The 14,705-nt window shown below is 36.9% G+C and overlaps 1 protein-coding gene across 3 annotated transcripts; it reads left to right on the top strand.

Annotated features, from left to right (window-relative positions):
- The first annotated feature begins 438 nt into the window (after nucleotides 1-438).
- On the top strand, nucleotides 439-14,659 carry LOC139941696 (trans-1,2-dihydrobenzene-1,2-diol dehydrogenase-like). Of its 3 annotated transcripts, none has more exons than XM_071938303.1 (8): nucleotides 439-571; nucleotides 2,460-2,662; nucleotides 4,524-4,687; nucleotides 5,330-5,462; nucleotides 6,161-6,274; nucleotides 9,550-9,674; nucleotides 10,395-10,557; nucleotides 11,398-14,659. In XM_071938303.1, exons 1-8 carry the CDS (start codon nucleotides 552-554, stop codon nucleotides 11,526-11,528), a joined length of 1,053 nt encoding a protein of 350 aa, XP_071794404.1. In that variant the 5' UTR covers nucleotides 439-551; the 3' UTR covers nucleotides 11,529-14,659. The 3 variants fall into 3 exon arrangements, with proteins under 3 accessions (XP_071794404.1, XP_071794406.1, XP_071794405.1); XM_071938305.1 differs by lacking the exon at nucleotides 439-571 and adding an exon at nucleotides 763-976 and having other exon boundaries at nucleotides 2,426-2,662; XM_071938304.1 differs by lacking the exon at nucleotides 439-571 and adding an exon at nucleotides 764-976 and having other exon boundaries at nucleotides 11,398-14,658.
- Nucleotides 14,660-14,705: the final 46 nt, after the last annotated feature.

Below are 14,705 nucleotides of genomic sequence, written 5' to 3'. Positions count from 1 at the left end.
TGACCGATTGAGCTCAAATTTTCACAGGTTTGTTATTTATATGCATATGTTGAGATACACCAACTGTGAAGGCTAGTCTTTGACAATTACCAATAGTGTCCACTGCCTTTAATTGATCTTATTCGACAACTGGTGAAATTTATTCACCCCTTTTGACCTATTTTGATGGTTGATTCCTGATGCAACGGAACTTTTATTTTCCACACGAAAATGAATGAGCCGGTGTTAAAATGAATGTTTTGTTGTTGAAATTGGCTGGGATAACCTATATTAGGACATAATGAACCAAATTTATACATCGATTTCATATTGGGATGCCACTCTAAATGGTGACGTCATTCTACATTGGTGTCACTCTAACGGTAATCCTATAGTGTCACTGTATATTTTACTCTACATGGGGCTACTCTTCAATGCAGATGTCATTCTATTGGGGTGTCTGTCTAATGCAGATGTCATTCTGGGCGTGTCACTCTATCGTGGAGATGTCATTCTACTAGGGCGTCAATATATTATGTCATTTTACCGAGGGGGATGTCATTCTACTAGGGATGAACTGCTGGGGAAAAAGGTAATGTGGCAGACCTAAAAATCACATCCCATAGCTGATGGCATCGACAGCTAGAGGTGCCCGACCCAGATTTTCGTTACCTTGTCGCCGTATGGTCGATGTCTGATGCGTGATGGTCGTGTGGCTCGGGTGCAAACACCCAGCAAAAAGTATCATCCATCAAAGTAAACAGACAGCGCGTGGCATAGCGAGGGCATTCCGCACTGATGTGGGCGTATGTTGAATACAGGTCTAGGTCAGTGGTGTAGCACTGGCAGCATTATGCACTGGCGATGTGTGATCACATTATAAATGTTGGTTCTCAAGGTAGTAGTAGCTACAGCACCTGCCTACCTGTTGCTTGCTTAATCACAGCATAGAGAACTCTGTCCTTACTCTATGATCACAGCGCAGTTCGGACTCAAGGTATAGTTTTCAATCTGTAGACTTTTTTTTATAACGGTTTTATAATTATTACTAACTACACGGGGGGGGGGGGGTAGGCTACATACCAACAATAACCAATTAATTAATTAATATTTAGTACACCTCATTGGGATGACTCTCTTTCTTTTTAAATAACAATTTCCTTGCTCTAACACAATAGTAGGCCCTCGTAATGCCTGGTACACATTAGTTTTGTAGTAGTTGACGTTGACGACACAGATGTAAATAAGAAGAGCGCATCAGCGCCCCAATAAACTACCGACTGGGTCTAGTCGTAGGAGTGTGTACTGGTGTTGAAGTTCTTCACACTGCACCAACCACCTCTCTGCCTCTGTGGGCACCGTCCATTTCCCGCTGATGAGAGCCTGAACAGCATTTTGTAACAGTGGACCTACAGTTCACATCGTACACAACCTGTGTAGGCCTACCGTGGTGTAACTAATATTACTCAGCACATTGAAAAAGAAGATTGAACAGTAACCCACAAAGAATGAACCACCACTTTCGACTGGATGGGCAACTTCATTTTAATTAAAGCAAAAAAGAAACTGCATTTTAAAACAGCAATAACCATCGCGACTGTACCAATTTAGGTTTGACAGAGAACTAGGAAAACCCCAATGTTAATGCAATACAGGTCAAGATCAACATTACAAGGTCAAATGTGAAGTGAATTCTTTCCTTTCTTTTGTTAGCAATGGCCTAATAATTGTGGCCAGGTGTTCATCAATATAGACTAGTTATCACACATTTAGGCCTCTCCTTAGTGTAACATACACACAACATGTAGCTCAATAAAATAGCACTATGAATAATCAATGCCATGAAATTCGTCACATCCAACATTGAACTTACCCTCTGGTGCGACTCCAAGTTCCAATCATACAGAGTTTCATTTTCACAAAAAAAAAGAAACAGGGATGGTAAAAATGTCTTAATTGTTTGAAGGCTAACATTTTCAGTCTTATCTAATGTTGAATCAATTTTTAATGAAAAGGAATTTTAAAAAGTTATTGGGCCAAGCCAAGTTTTCTTAAGGTCAAGGTCAAACCTCATGAAGGGTGAATCAAACAGAATGTACTGGAAAAATAGTCAGAAATGGTCAAATTAATTTAGAAGAGAAAAAAATGAGAATGGCCTTTTCAAAAGCCACAGCTCAGGAAAAACTGTGTCATTTGTTTTAAATATACGTAATTTTTTTTTCTGCAGGGCTTCAAACAAGCAGCTAAAAAGGGCTATAAAATAAGTCGTGTCACATAATTACAATGTGCAGATGTGGTTGCCCACTGACCTATTTTACAAAGGAAAATTTAACAATTATCACTAATCTTTGACAAAATTGATAAGTTACTTTGTTTTATGTTTTGGACAACTTTTGAAGGCTGTGTAAAAATGTAAATCATTGCATACTTTCCATATACCAAACAGACTCAGGATGTTTGGTATTTGTTTCTTCTTTTAGAATGAAACTATGTTGGGGAATCTGTTCAGCAGGGAATATCAGCAATAACTTTGTGTCAGCTCTGAGTTCCCTGCCTTCAGAAGACCATGAAGTGGTGGCCATTGCTGCAAGGTCAAAGGAGAAGGCCAACAAGTTTGCAGAGAAACATCAGATTGCCGTAGCATATGAGGGTTATGAAGCATTAGCAAGAGATACTAATGTAGGTAGGTTATTGGATGAGAGAAACATTAGATTGTTGTAGCACATGAGGGTTATGAAGCCTCAGCAAGAGATACTAATGTAGGTAGGTTATTGGATGAGAGAAACATTAGATTGTTGTAGCATATGAGGGTTATGAAGCCTCAGCAAGAAATACTAATGTAGGTAGGTTATTGGATGAGAGAAACATTAGATTGTTGTAGCACATGAGGGTTATGAAGCCTCAGCAAGAGATACTAATGTAGGTAGGTTATTGGATGAGAGAAAAATCAGATTGTTGTAGCATATGAGAGATATGAAGTCTCAGCAAGAGATACTAATGTAGGTAGGTTATTGGATGAGAGAAACATTAGATTGTTGTAGCACATGAGGGTTATGAAGCCTCAGCAAGAGATACTAATGTAGGTAGGTTATTGGATGAGAGAAACATTAGATTGTTGTAGCATATGAGGGTTATGAAGCCTCAGCAAGAGATACTAATGTAGGTAGGTTATTGGATGAGAGAAACATTAGATTGTTGTAGCACATGAGGGTTATGAAGCCTCAGCAAGAGATACTAATGTAGGTAGGTTATTGGATGAGAGAAACATTAGATTGTTGTAGCATATGAGGGTTATGAAGCCTCAGCAAGAGATACTAATGTAGGTAGGTTATTGGATGAGAGAAACATTAGATTGTTGTAGCACATGAGGGTTATGAAGCCTCAGCAAGAGATACTAATGTAGGTAGGTTATTGGATGAGAGAAAAATCAGATTGTTGTAGCATATGAGAGATATGAAGTCTCAGCAAGAGATACTAATGTAGGTAGGTTATTGGATGAGAGAAACATTAGATTGTTGTAGCACATGAGGGTTATGAAGCCTCAGCAAGAGATACTAATGTAGGTAGGTTATTGGATGAGAGAAACATTAGATTGTTGTAGCATATGAGGGTTATGAAGCCTCAGCAAGAGATACTAATGTAGGTAGGTTATTGGATGAGAGAAACATTAGATTGTTGTAGCACATGAGGGTTATGAAGCCTCAGCAAGAGATACTAATGTAGGTAGGTTATTGTATGAGAGAAACATTAGATTGTTGTAGCATATGAGGGTTATGAAGCCTCAGCAAGAGATACTAATGTAGGTAGGTTATTGGATGAGAGAAACATTAGATTGTTGTAGCACATGAGGGTTATGAAGCCTCAGCAAGAGATACTAATGTAGGTAGGTTATTGGATGAGAGAAACATTAGACTGTTGTAGCATATGAGAGTTATGAAGTCTCAGCAAGAGATACTAATGTAGGTAGGTTATTGGATGAGAGAAACTTAGATTTTTTGTAGCATACGAGGGATACGAAGCCTCAGCAAGAGATGCTAATGTAGGTAGGTTATTGGATGAGAGAAACGTTAGATTGTTGTAGCATATGAGAGTTATGAAGTCTCAGCAAGAGATACTAATGTAGGTAGGTTATTGGATGAGAGAAACTTAGATTGTTGTAGCATACGAGGGATACGAAGCCTCAGCAAGAGATACTAATGTAGGTAGGTTATTGGATGAGAGAAACATTAGACTGTTGTAGCATATGAGGGTTATGAAGCCTCAGCAAGAGATACTAATGTAGGTAGGTTATTGGATGAGAGAAACGTTAGATTGTTGTAGCATATGAGGGTTATGAAGCCTCAGCAAGAGATACTAATGTAGGTAGGTTATTGGATGAGAGAAACATTACATTGTTGTAGCACATGAGGGATATGAAGTTACTATCCAAAACGTCGTTATTGCCATTGATTGAATTGAGTGATGACTAAATGTATTATGCATCAGTATAAGAGATACTGTTGTTGGTAAATGTACTTTGTTTTGTTTCTTTTCTTCCTGTATAGATATTGTGTACATTGGTTCAATAAATCAAACCCATCTACCTTTATGCCAACTGTTTCTCAACCATAGCAAGAATGTGCTGTGTGAGAAACCTCTTGGGCTCAACAAGAGAGAAGTTCAAGAAATAATTGATCTTGCCAAAGAAAAAGATGTCTTCTTCATGGAGGTATGTCAATCGATTTTTGTAATGATAAGAAAAGTACCTGTACTTAAGTTTTTTATTTTTAAGTTTTCCCTGGGTCTCAATGTCATAATAATTCATGTTTCATAGCATCTTTGTGCATGACAAAGCTAATGCTTTATATACAATTTCAGCTAGGCTGCCATCTTAATATCACTTATTTCTCAGGGATTGTCTCATTTAACCCTACTCAGGGTTGTTAACGTGTTTCTTAGAAAATTGCTATTTCCTGGGTATTTTCCAGGGGTAGTATTACATATGAGATTTGCACTGTCTAATTCAAGTCCAAAAAGCTTGACAGGAATTTTCCCAGAAAATGTGTGCAATTGATTTCAGGGTCATGCTCATGGAACATCACAATTCCTGTCTCAATTGGACTGAGCTGGGTTTTTTTCTTTTTTTTCTCTTTCTTTTTTCCAAACATGTTTTGAAGAATGCAGATCTTTGAGCTATGCAGGGTTTACCAGTAAACTAGCAACCCAAAGCTATCCTAATAATATCATATTTATTTGTTAATGACTCTTTAGATGATATCAGAGAAGTTCTTGATATAAATCCTTGAATTGTTTTTAATGATATTTTCTTGTGAGTAATGATGCCTTAACCTTTGGATCTCTGTACAAACAGGGGTTGTGGACTCGTTTCTTCCCGGCTATTGCCAAGCTTCAAGAGCTTCTTGCTGCCAATCATATCGGACAGATTAAGATGGTTAGTGGAACCTTTGGAATACCCATGGTTCAAGAGAGAGTCCAACTTAAAGGTATCAAACGTCATCTTATCATAACTTTATGTGGTGAAATTAACGCTTATAAAATGTAACAGTTTCAAGTTTCTGCATTTCAGATTTCAAGTCTTACTTCTAGAGAAAGTTTTTTTTAATGCCATTAATGTATAGTACATGTGTCATTTTGACTGGAAAAAATGTATTGCTGTTAAGAACAAATTTGTTACATCTTGGATGCACCCCCACCCAGATGCACTTTATCACCAAATGTTGAACACAAGTACCGAGTGCTAAAAACATCTGGGTAAAACAAAAACAGTGTTTTTTAGTGCTGATGCAAAGTTAACATCTATTAAATTCATGGGAACTATAAGAAAATCGTGATTTGCAGTTTTCAACCTCCATGAAGAAGACATCTTTTTCTTTGGCAAGATCAATTATTTCTTGAACTTCTCTCTTGTTGAGCCCAAGAGGTTTCTCACACAGCACATTCTTGCTATGGTTGAGAAACATTACTCTTTGTTGGTCTTTGTGGATGAGGGATTGAGTGGGAGTTTTATTTCTCTGACTGTTATTAAGGTGTTTCAGTCAAAACCTTGTGCAGACTGCAACTGGTTCCCAAGAGTTGAATACACTGGAAGCTATCAACAATTAAAGCACTCTCAAACCTGGTTACTTCTGCATTTTTATTTTAACAATTTTAATCCCCCCCCCCAATTTGTTGTTCTATGTAGAGTATGGCGGTGGAGGCCTGTTGGACATTGGAGTGTATCTTTATCAGATGACTTTATTGGTATTCGGCACTCCTCCACTGTCTAGCAGCACCAAAGGTTTCTTAACTGATTCAGGTTAGTCAGAATTATAATACCCCTAATAACAAATATTCTGCCTTTTCATTGGTTTAAAGCATGTCACATGGTATGTCTTAGTTTTACTAGATGGCGGCCGTGTGATAGTGCATCGTTGGCCGTGTGATAGTCTGACGACTATCACATGACGCTGCACGGTGCAGTACCCAGACGTCTTTTTACCCACCTCGAACCCAATCAGTTGTGCATCTGTGTATCTGAAACGCGCGTACGAACGTTACCTGTACGAAGATGATAAATAGTCTGTTGGGGTGTTATAAAACAAATATTGACTGCTTTAACTTGTGCTATGGTTAAAACTACGACTCCCTCAGTGATCCCGGACCGTTCCATTTTCCCTCGGCTATGCCTCAGGAAAATAGAACAGTCTGGGGATCACCTCTGTTGCGTAACTTCAGAAGCTCCATAAGTTGCTAATTATCATATTCAACCATCACCATAAATTGTACCCATTTAATTATTTCTTACATTGAGCTTTGTTCCTACATGACAACTTTAGGTTATGTGTACTTTTGTGAATGATAATGTCATAAGTCACACAACTTTTGGCCCAAAGTGGAGACTTACATACATTAATTGTGCTTCGTTGTGATACATGTAGGCCTACAGTAAATGTGTTGTCAAAAATTGTGCAATCTATTCTACAAGCTTTTTGAAAGAATACTTTATGGTGACATATTTAAAATAACGAATGTCATCTCGTGTTTAAAATCTTGAAGTATGTCATTCATTGTTGTTGGTTGTTGACTGTTTTATGACTGTAGACAAAACATAAATGTGTCATGCGTGCTGTTTTTTTGGATTGAGCTCTAGTTAGCCTAGTTGATTTAGTTTGCGTATCACCAAAAGATCTTCCTATCTCGATGTTGTTGAACAAAGTCTAAATTTGAGTAACAAGTGGTTTTACCCAGTTAAAGGGATGGTATACCTCTGGTTATTACTCTAAAAATTAATAAGAATTCACTTGGTAAAGAGCAGTGGATAACTGCCTACTATAAAACATTGTGAGAAATGACACCCTTTAATGATTTGAAGAGAAGTTTAGGAGAGAGAAGTAATTTTTCACCCAAACATTTTAACCTTAGAAAGGCTGCAGTCTTCAAGCATCATAAAGCAAATAATTCTCTGCAAGGGTGTTTTTTTCTTCGTTTTGGTGCAACTTTGATGACCAATATTTAACCTTAATTTGCACAAGTTGATTATTTTATGCATTATTGAAATGTACCAAGTGAGGATACTGGTTTTGACAATTATTGCCAAAAGTATACCCTATCTTTATGTGTACATATTATGTACATACTCTTTGTACATGTTTATTGTTTGCAAGTTTGGCAAAAACCCAAAGCAGGTAACGTAAATATTAGAATGTTTAACCCGTAGGAGTAACCCTTGACCCGTAGGAGTAACCCTTGACCCGTAGGAGTAACCCTTGACCCCAAGGAGTAACCCTTGACCCCTAGGAGTAACCCTTGACCATGGCATTGCAACATAGTGAAGAGTAACCAGTATTCACACCATAAAAAGGAATACAAAAGAAGTACATTGTACATTCTGGATACTGGCAAGCAATTTATACATGAAACTCTTATCTAAAGAAAATTATGTCTGTTCAATGTCTGTATGTTTACTCAGCTCTTGATCCCAACAAACTATCTCACTGTAAGGGATGGCTCATATAAAGGGGGTGGGTCCAAACACGTTCCTGCACTAAACTACATACATTTCGGTGTGTTATTATCTTTTTTCTTTTGTAAACTCTAAACTTTTTGCAGTAAGCGCTATCTTACTACAAATATAACTCCCAATGCCTAACAGTATACCAATATCATTGATACCTTCCTATCATGTTTACTGCTTTGTTCGTTTATTTCCTTCCTCATTTCAGGGGATGTGGGACAATTCCTAAAATCACACCTGCAGTGTTTTATTTTAACTATATTTTGCACTGTTTGGATTGTGTGTATACAGACAAGATTACCTAAACCTTTTTATAGTGTTGTAGCATTGTGTCCGCCATATCTCAAAAAGGCTTATGAGAATAACATCAAAGTTGATCGCTAGCTATGGACATTACACCTTATCACACAAGCGCGAGTGGAATACAACAAAATATAGCGGTTCTGCGTCCCATATCCAACGAGGCCGAAGGCCGTTCGGCCTCGTTGGATATGGGATGCAGACGCACTATATTTGTATTTCCACGAGCGCGCGTGTGAAAATGTATTTATTTTCAAGCAAACTTGCACATGACTTAGAGCACACAAACCGCTGGTAGTGATATTAGCCATGCAATATCATACACATAATGAATGTTTATGAGTGCAATGGTGCGAATATGTTCATGAGTTCAAAGATGGAATGTTCTATTCAACGAGGCGGAGCCGAGTTGAATGGAACATTCCAGCTTTCAATGAGTAATTTTACTAATATGCCTTGCAGTACGCTGCTGCATTACCAAAGACACGCGCACGCAGTGATGTTTTTACTCAGCTTTTTCGTTCCATCTGAAAAAAAAACTATTGCACGCTGGCAGCGTGCCAGCGTGCAATGGTACTTTTCGGATGGAACGAAAAAGCACGGTGAGTGACTCAGCGTGCAATGGTACTTTTATTTGCTATCACGTGACGGACAATCCTCCAATCAAATGGCAAGGATCTGCGTGGGTGTTATATAAAGGTTTTTATCACCACTCCATTTTGCAAATCTGATTTGAGGATTAGCGTGTACTTGAAGATAATATAAAATATCACACAAGCGCGAGTGAAATACGGAAAAATATAGCGCTTCAGTGTTCTGAGTTGGATATGGGACGCAGATGGCTACATTTTTCATATTTCCACTCGCGCGTACTTGAAGAAAACAAAGTTGATTGCTAGCTGGACAACTTGTGCCTCACTCCATGCCTAATGTGCGCTGTGGTTCAACTGGTCAGTCCATTGCACAACCTTTTTGCTATTAGTGTTATAAGAAGAAACATCACAGATTGTTCACTGCTTAATCCACATTTTCTGACTTCAGAGACAACGTTGATGAATTGAATCATGCACTTATCAACAATTATTATAGACATTCCCTTGTTTGAAAATGTTGTGAATAGTATTAGAGTGAAAATAATTCCACTTGCACTGGACTAGCAGGCCAACTTGTAATATTCTTTCCTGATTTATTCTTTCAAACATTAAAAGCATTGTTTTTAAAAACCCAAGGTTCACCAACATGTCAATACACTATAGACATCGATTGTCTTTTTGTAGGTGTGGATGAGACTACTGTGACAACTATGCTGTTTCCAAATAAAGCTATGGCATCACTGACTTGCAGTATCTCTCAGTTTCTGGACAATGATATGGAAATAAGAGGAACTCAAGGATGCATAAAGGTCAGTTTTAAACACTATAATCTGAAGGGGGCATTGTCTGCAATTTTCTGTTTTGCAAGTAAGTCAAAAACCGAACTGGGAAGTTTGAGTTGTTACCAAATTAGCGATGAAAGGTGGTGGGGCTCTCTCTAAAGCCTGCTGTTCTGAACATAAGCAGTATAGAAAACTCTCTAGTTGGGATGCAGAATGGCACCAGGTCTTGACAGTTATATTGGCATGATTCCAACCATAAAAATGCACAACCGATAAATCTAAGTAATTATCTAAAATCTCAGAATTTAAATATAAACCAGCATATTTCTTCCCCTCGTGTATCAATTAAAAAACATGGGTTGGCATCCCAATTTTATTCATCAACCATCTGATTAATCCACCATTCACAGGAAGTACACCCGAGTTTCAAGGAAAAAGTTTTTGTTGTTACTAATTTCTACCTTTTACTTCCGCACTCCTATTAAAAAAAAACACAGTTCTTTATATATCAGATCGACTTCAAGTTACTGTACAGGAAGAACCCACAATTGCCTACAGGACACTCACCAAGTCACAGGGATCTCATCGTCCAGGCATAAGCCCTCCCTTCTTGCTATAGCGAAATTTCAGAAAAAAATCAACAAAAGTCTAGTGATGCCAGTGGTACTGGCATATATCTTCATACAGTGCTACTGTTTATTTCCCGACCCAATTTGCCTCGCTTAGTCAATCATGTTTTTCCTTTAGATTAAAAATCCGTTTTGGTGCCCGACTCAATTGGAGGTGACTACAAAAGGAACCACAAATGTGCTGGACTTTCCACTTCCTAAAACGAAGGCTACCTTTCTTTTTGAAAACATTGTTGGATTTCAATATGAAGCTGAAGCTGTAAGACAGTGCCTTATTAAAGGTAAACAATAATTTATTTTGCCCTCTCTTTAAGAACAAAGAACTTAAAGGAACACGTTGCCTTGGATCGGTCGAGTTGGTCTTTGAAAAGCGTTTTGTGACCGTTTGTAATAGAATGCATATGGTTAGAAAGATGATGTAAAAGTAGAATACAATGATCTACACAAATATGCCTCGAAATTGCACGGTTTTCTTTTTACCTCGTCCAATAACACGGTCTGCCATTTATGGGGGTCAAAATTTTGACTCCCATAAATGGCCGACGGTGATAGTTCGCGACGTAAAAAGAAAACCGTGCAATTTTGAGTGATACTTGTGTGGATCATTATATTCTACTTTTAAAACATCTTTCTAACCATATGTATATACATTTCATAACAAACGGTTTCAAACGCTTTTTATAGACCAACTCGTCCGATCCAAGGCAACGTGTTCCTTTAATATAGGGGGCCTATCCTCTTGTTTCATGGTTGAACACATCCTCTGCAATTTCATGAATGGACACAAAAATGCTGGTTTTAATTTACTAAATTATTGACCTAAAAGCTAAGTATCTAGTTTCTTGAATATGATAAGATGGTGAAAGAAACAAACCACAAGAACTTGGAATTGCAATTTTCTCAAAGAGCTAAAAACTTTTTTGTCACAGCTGGCACAGTGCCAAATAATGAGTGTTCCAGCTTTTTGCATTTAAGTGCCAAAAACTTTTACCCACGGTGTTTTACGCATGCGTTCCAAACGGCCAAAACTTGTTTTTCTGTTTTCACGATGAGCCAGAAGGTGTATTGCTCTAACGCATGCCATAATATGACATCCAATTTATTTGATGTTGATTTTGAAGGTCTTAAAGAATGCCCAGTTGTCAGTCATGATGAAAGTCTGTTAGTAGCAGAGCTTCTCCAGAATGCACGCCATGACGTTGGATATCTACTAGAGGCAGATAAGCAAAAAGGACCTATGACTTGTCAATAGTCACCTGCGTAATGAGTAATACATCAAATCATTTTTACCCAAAATCAAGAACATTTATCTTCAAGGACATTGTAAAAACAATTTGTTTTGATTTTTAAAACCCAGTAAAATATTTTGTTTATTGATGATTAGTAGGCCAACCAATCAGTACTTAGGAAGCTAGGTTTAATGTAGTGTTGTGGGGATTCAGTATGTTAAGTAACGGTTGTATCTCCACTAAAATAAATATCAAATTTGAGTCTTTTCATTTTTTTTAAAAGAGGTGACATTTTAATTTGAGGATGTATGTTTATGACCAACTTTTTAATTGAAACATTTATAAATAAAGACAGTGTGTGCATTATACTATTATCTACCATCAATGAGATTGAGATTGTTTATCAACACCTTTAATGGACTAATTGTTATACTCTAATCTAACTGGAAATGCAACTGTTGGGGGTTTGTGTGATAATTGTTTTAGTTCAAAGGTAGATAATGGGTGTTTTTTGAAATCTTGGGTGTTTTTTTGCACAGATGACAAATCCTGAAAACTGTATGTGTGGAGATAAAAGCCTCTGTGTGGAGATAAAAGCCTCTGAGCTAATTTCATTAAGCATGAAAATAGCTTGCTTATTTTACACATTTTACTGGACAACATTTCATGACATATACAATGCTTGTGACTGATAGTTAGCTGTTGTTTACTTAGTATAACAGTTGAGTGGAGTCTTGGCTGGTATTCTGATTTTACTAAGCAGTGATTTTTTTGCTTAAGCAGCTCTATGAAATTGGGCCCGGCAAGATCAACAGTCTTATAGATCTGTAGCCTACATTTCTTCCTGCAATAGCATCATGCTGCAAAGGGTGATAATGGGAATGGATCCTGATGAACCAAAATGCATCTTATTTACAATACATTTTGATAATTACTTCAGTTCAAATAATTTCAGTTGATTTTGTGGGTTTGTCGTGATGTTTATGATAAAATACAGTTAATAATTCTGACAAATCACAATTATTGTGGCAGATGACACATTTTGCCCGTCCCCAAGTCCATTAGATTTTTGTTATATAAACTCTGTTTAAATGATTTCGGATGTAACAAAGAACAATTGACTAAAATGGGATTTAAACCAATGACTTTTGAGGCAAAACCTCAAGATTTTTAAAAGGAAACAGTATTTGAACCAATAAGCAATGCCTCATATATTGAACATTATTTTCAATACAGTAACAACTGAAATATATATGAAATAAACAGGTGTATTCACATTTTATTATAAAGACGTATATGTTTATGACAATTGTTTAATGGAAACGTTATTAATGACATGTGTAAAACTGTTAATACTATGAAGTACCTTGAATTGGAAAAACTGCCACTTTATAATCTTATGGGGATTATAGGTATGATTGTTGGGTAGCACAGGGCTTTTATGTTACTGCTAGCAATGGCTGCGCTTTTATGAATTCCTTTTTGTATGTAAAGGTTTGTCATTTTCTAAAAATTCAATTTGTAGCTATTGCTCCAAATCATTCTCAATTTTATAATTCATAATGTATGACAATGACATGTATTGTGAATAATAACCATTTGCTACTAGTGAATTTGGAAACATCTTTTGTAAAATGGAATACATAGTTATAAACAACTGAATATCTTGAAGGGGCAATTTTATTGCAAGCAACTTGCTTTAGAACTTCACTAACTCAAAAAACTTATTAAAGGTAGGGTCATAGACTGGTAAAGAACTCCAAAAATGAGTCACCATTGTTGAGAACCACTGCAGCTGTTGGTAGTATAAACTACTTTGAGAAGGGATTTTGTTCAAAGTATTTTTATTCTTTTTTTTCATCCAAAACATTTGGATTTGAGAAACGATTCACGCAGGCATTGTTCCTGAGATTTCTGTGGGTTGGTGTCGGTAGTTGGTGTTGTGGTTGGTTGGTACCCAACGCCCATGAATTTGATACTCGTGTGAAAATACCTGGCCAGATTTTTTTGCTGGTTTCTCTTGTAGCCTAAGTAAATACTGTTTTCAGCAGAAACTTTTAAAAGTGTTTTTTTTTTTATATTTCTTTTTAATTGTGCCTATAAATCGGCTTGATGTTGGCAAAAACCAATCTATGATCCTATCTTTAAGTTTGACTTTGCTGTACAAGTTCCTCGGAATTGTTTTTTAAAATCTTGCCTTTCTTCGAAATAAATTTTTGTTTCTGTGCTATTGTTAAAAAATTAGTAGTTTTATTTTATTGTCATTATTTTAAATAGTTTTTGAGCAGACTTTTTGCTGACCTATCTTAAGATTTAGATCGACAAGAGTAGTGGAAAAACGCAATTGTCTATGCAAAGGTATCAAAATCTATATAAAACAAGAAATGTCGCATTTGAAAACACAAATGCCCAGCAAGCCAGTCCGTTTCTTGACATTTGACACAGAGTTTTTTTATTGTTTTATTTATAATTTTAGCCAGTTTTGTGCAACTTTGTGCTGCAGCACTGCTGCGGATACTCTGCCATATAGGTAGGGAAAAAACAATGGGTGAAAACACTCATACACACTACAACCCCCCCCCCCAATTTTATACTTTTTCTGCTTTACATTTTTGAAACTAGGTTTAATCATTAATAATAATAAATAATAATAATAAGACTTGTAATGCGCACGTATCCACCCTGCTGGGTGTTCAAGGTGCAATAAAAACCAACAACAAATGAAACAAAACAAAACAAAACAAAACAAAACAAACAAAACAAAACAAAACAAAGAAAAACAAAACAAAACAAAGAAAAAACAGACACAAAAAAATAAGTCCTTGAAAACCTGTGACATAAGGTAAGTTTTGAGAAGAGATTTGAATTTTGTGGTACAAAGACAAGATCTAAGATTAAGAGGTAGAGAGTTCCAGATAGCCATTTGTCTATAGCCATAATAATTTTTTTTTTCTGCCTGTAGTCCAACATCAACAGACATCTGGGGTGGGGGTGGGGGATCCAAAGACCAATCCACAAACGAAGACTAATCCACAAAAAAAGTTTGGAGTTGATATGAAAAGAACCTCTCGAGATATTGCACAGACAACATTTCCTTTGTCTATAGCCATGACAATTTTTTTCTGCCCGTAGTCCAACATTGACAGACATTTGGGGTGGGGGGGGGGTGGGGGATCCAAAGACCAATCCAATCCACAAAG

The sequence above is a fragment of the Asterias amurensis genome, chromosome 9 (genome assembly GCF_032118995.1).
Source record: "Asterias amurensis chromosome 9, ASM3211899v1".
NCBI lineage: Eukaryota > Metazoa > Echinodermata > Asteroidea > Forcipulatida > Asteriidae > Asterias > Asterias amurensis.
This window is presented reverse-complemented; position numbering and strand designations above follow the sequence as displayed.

Bases quoted from the DNA above. Each gene is read 5' to 3' on its own strand.
- LOC139941696 (XM_071938303.1), top strand. From the start codon at position 552: ATGAACTGCTGGGGAAAAAG. The intron at 6,275-9,549 runs GTTAGTCAGAAT...GTCTTTTTGTAG, and splicing joins AGGTTTCTTAACTGATTCAG to GTGTGGATGAGACTACTGTG. The intron at 9,675-10,394 runs GTCAGTTTTAAA...TTTTTCCTTTAG, and splicing joins GAACTCAAGGATGCATAAAG to ATTAAAAATCCGTTTTGGTG.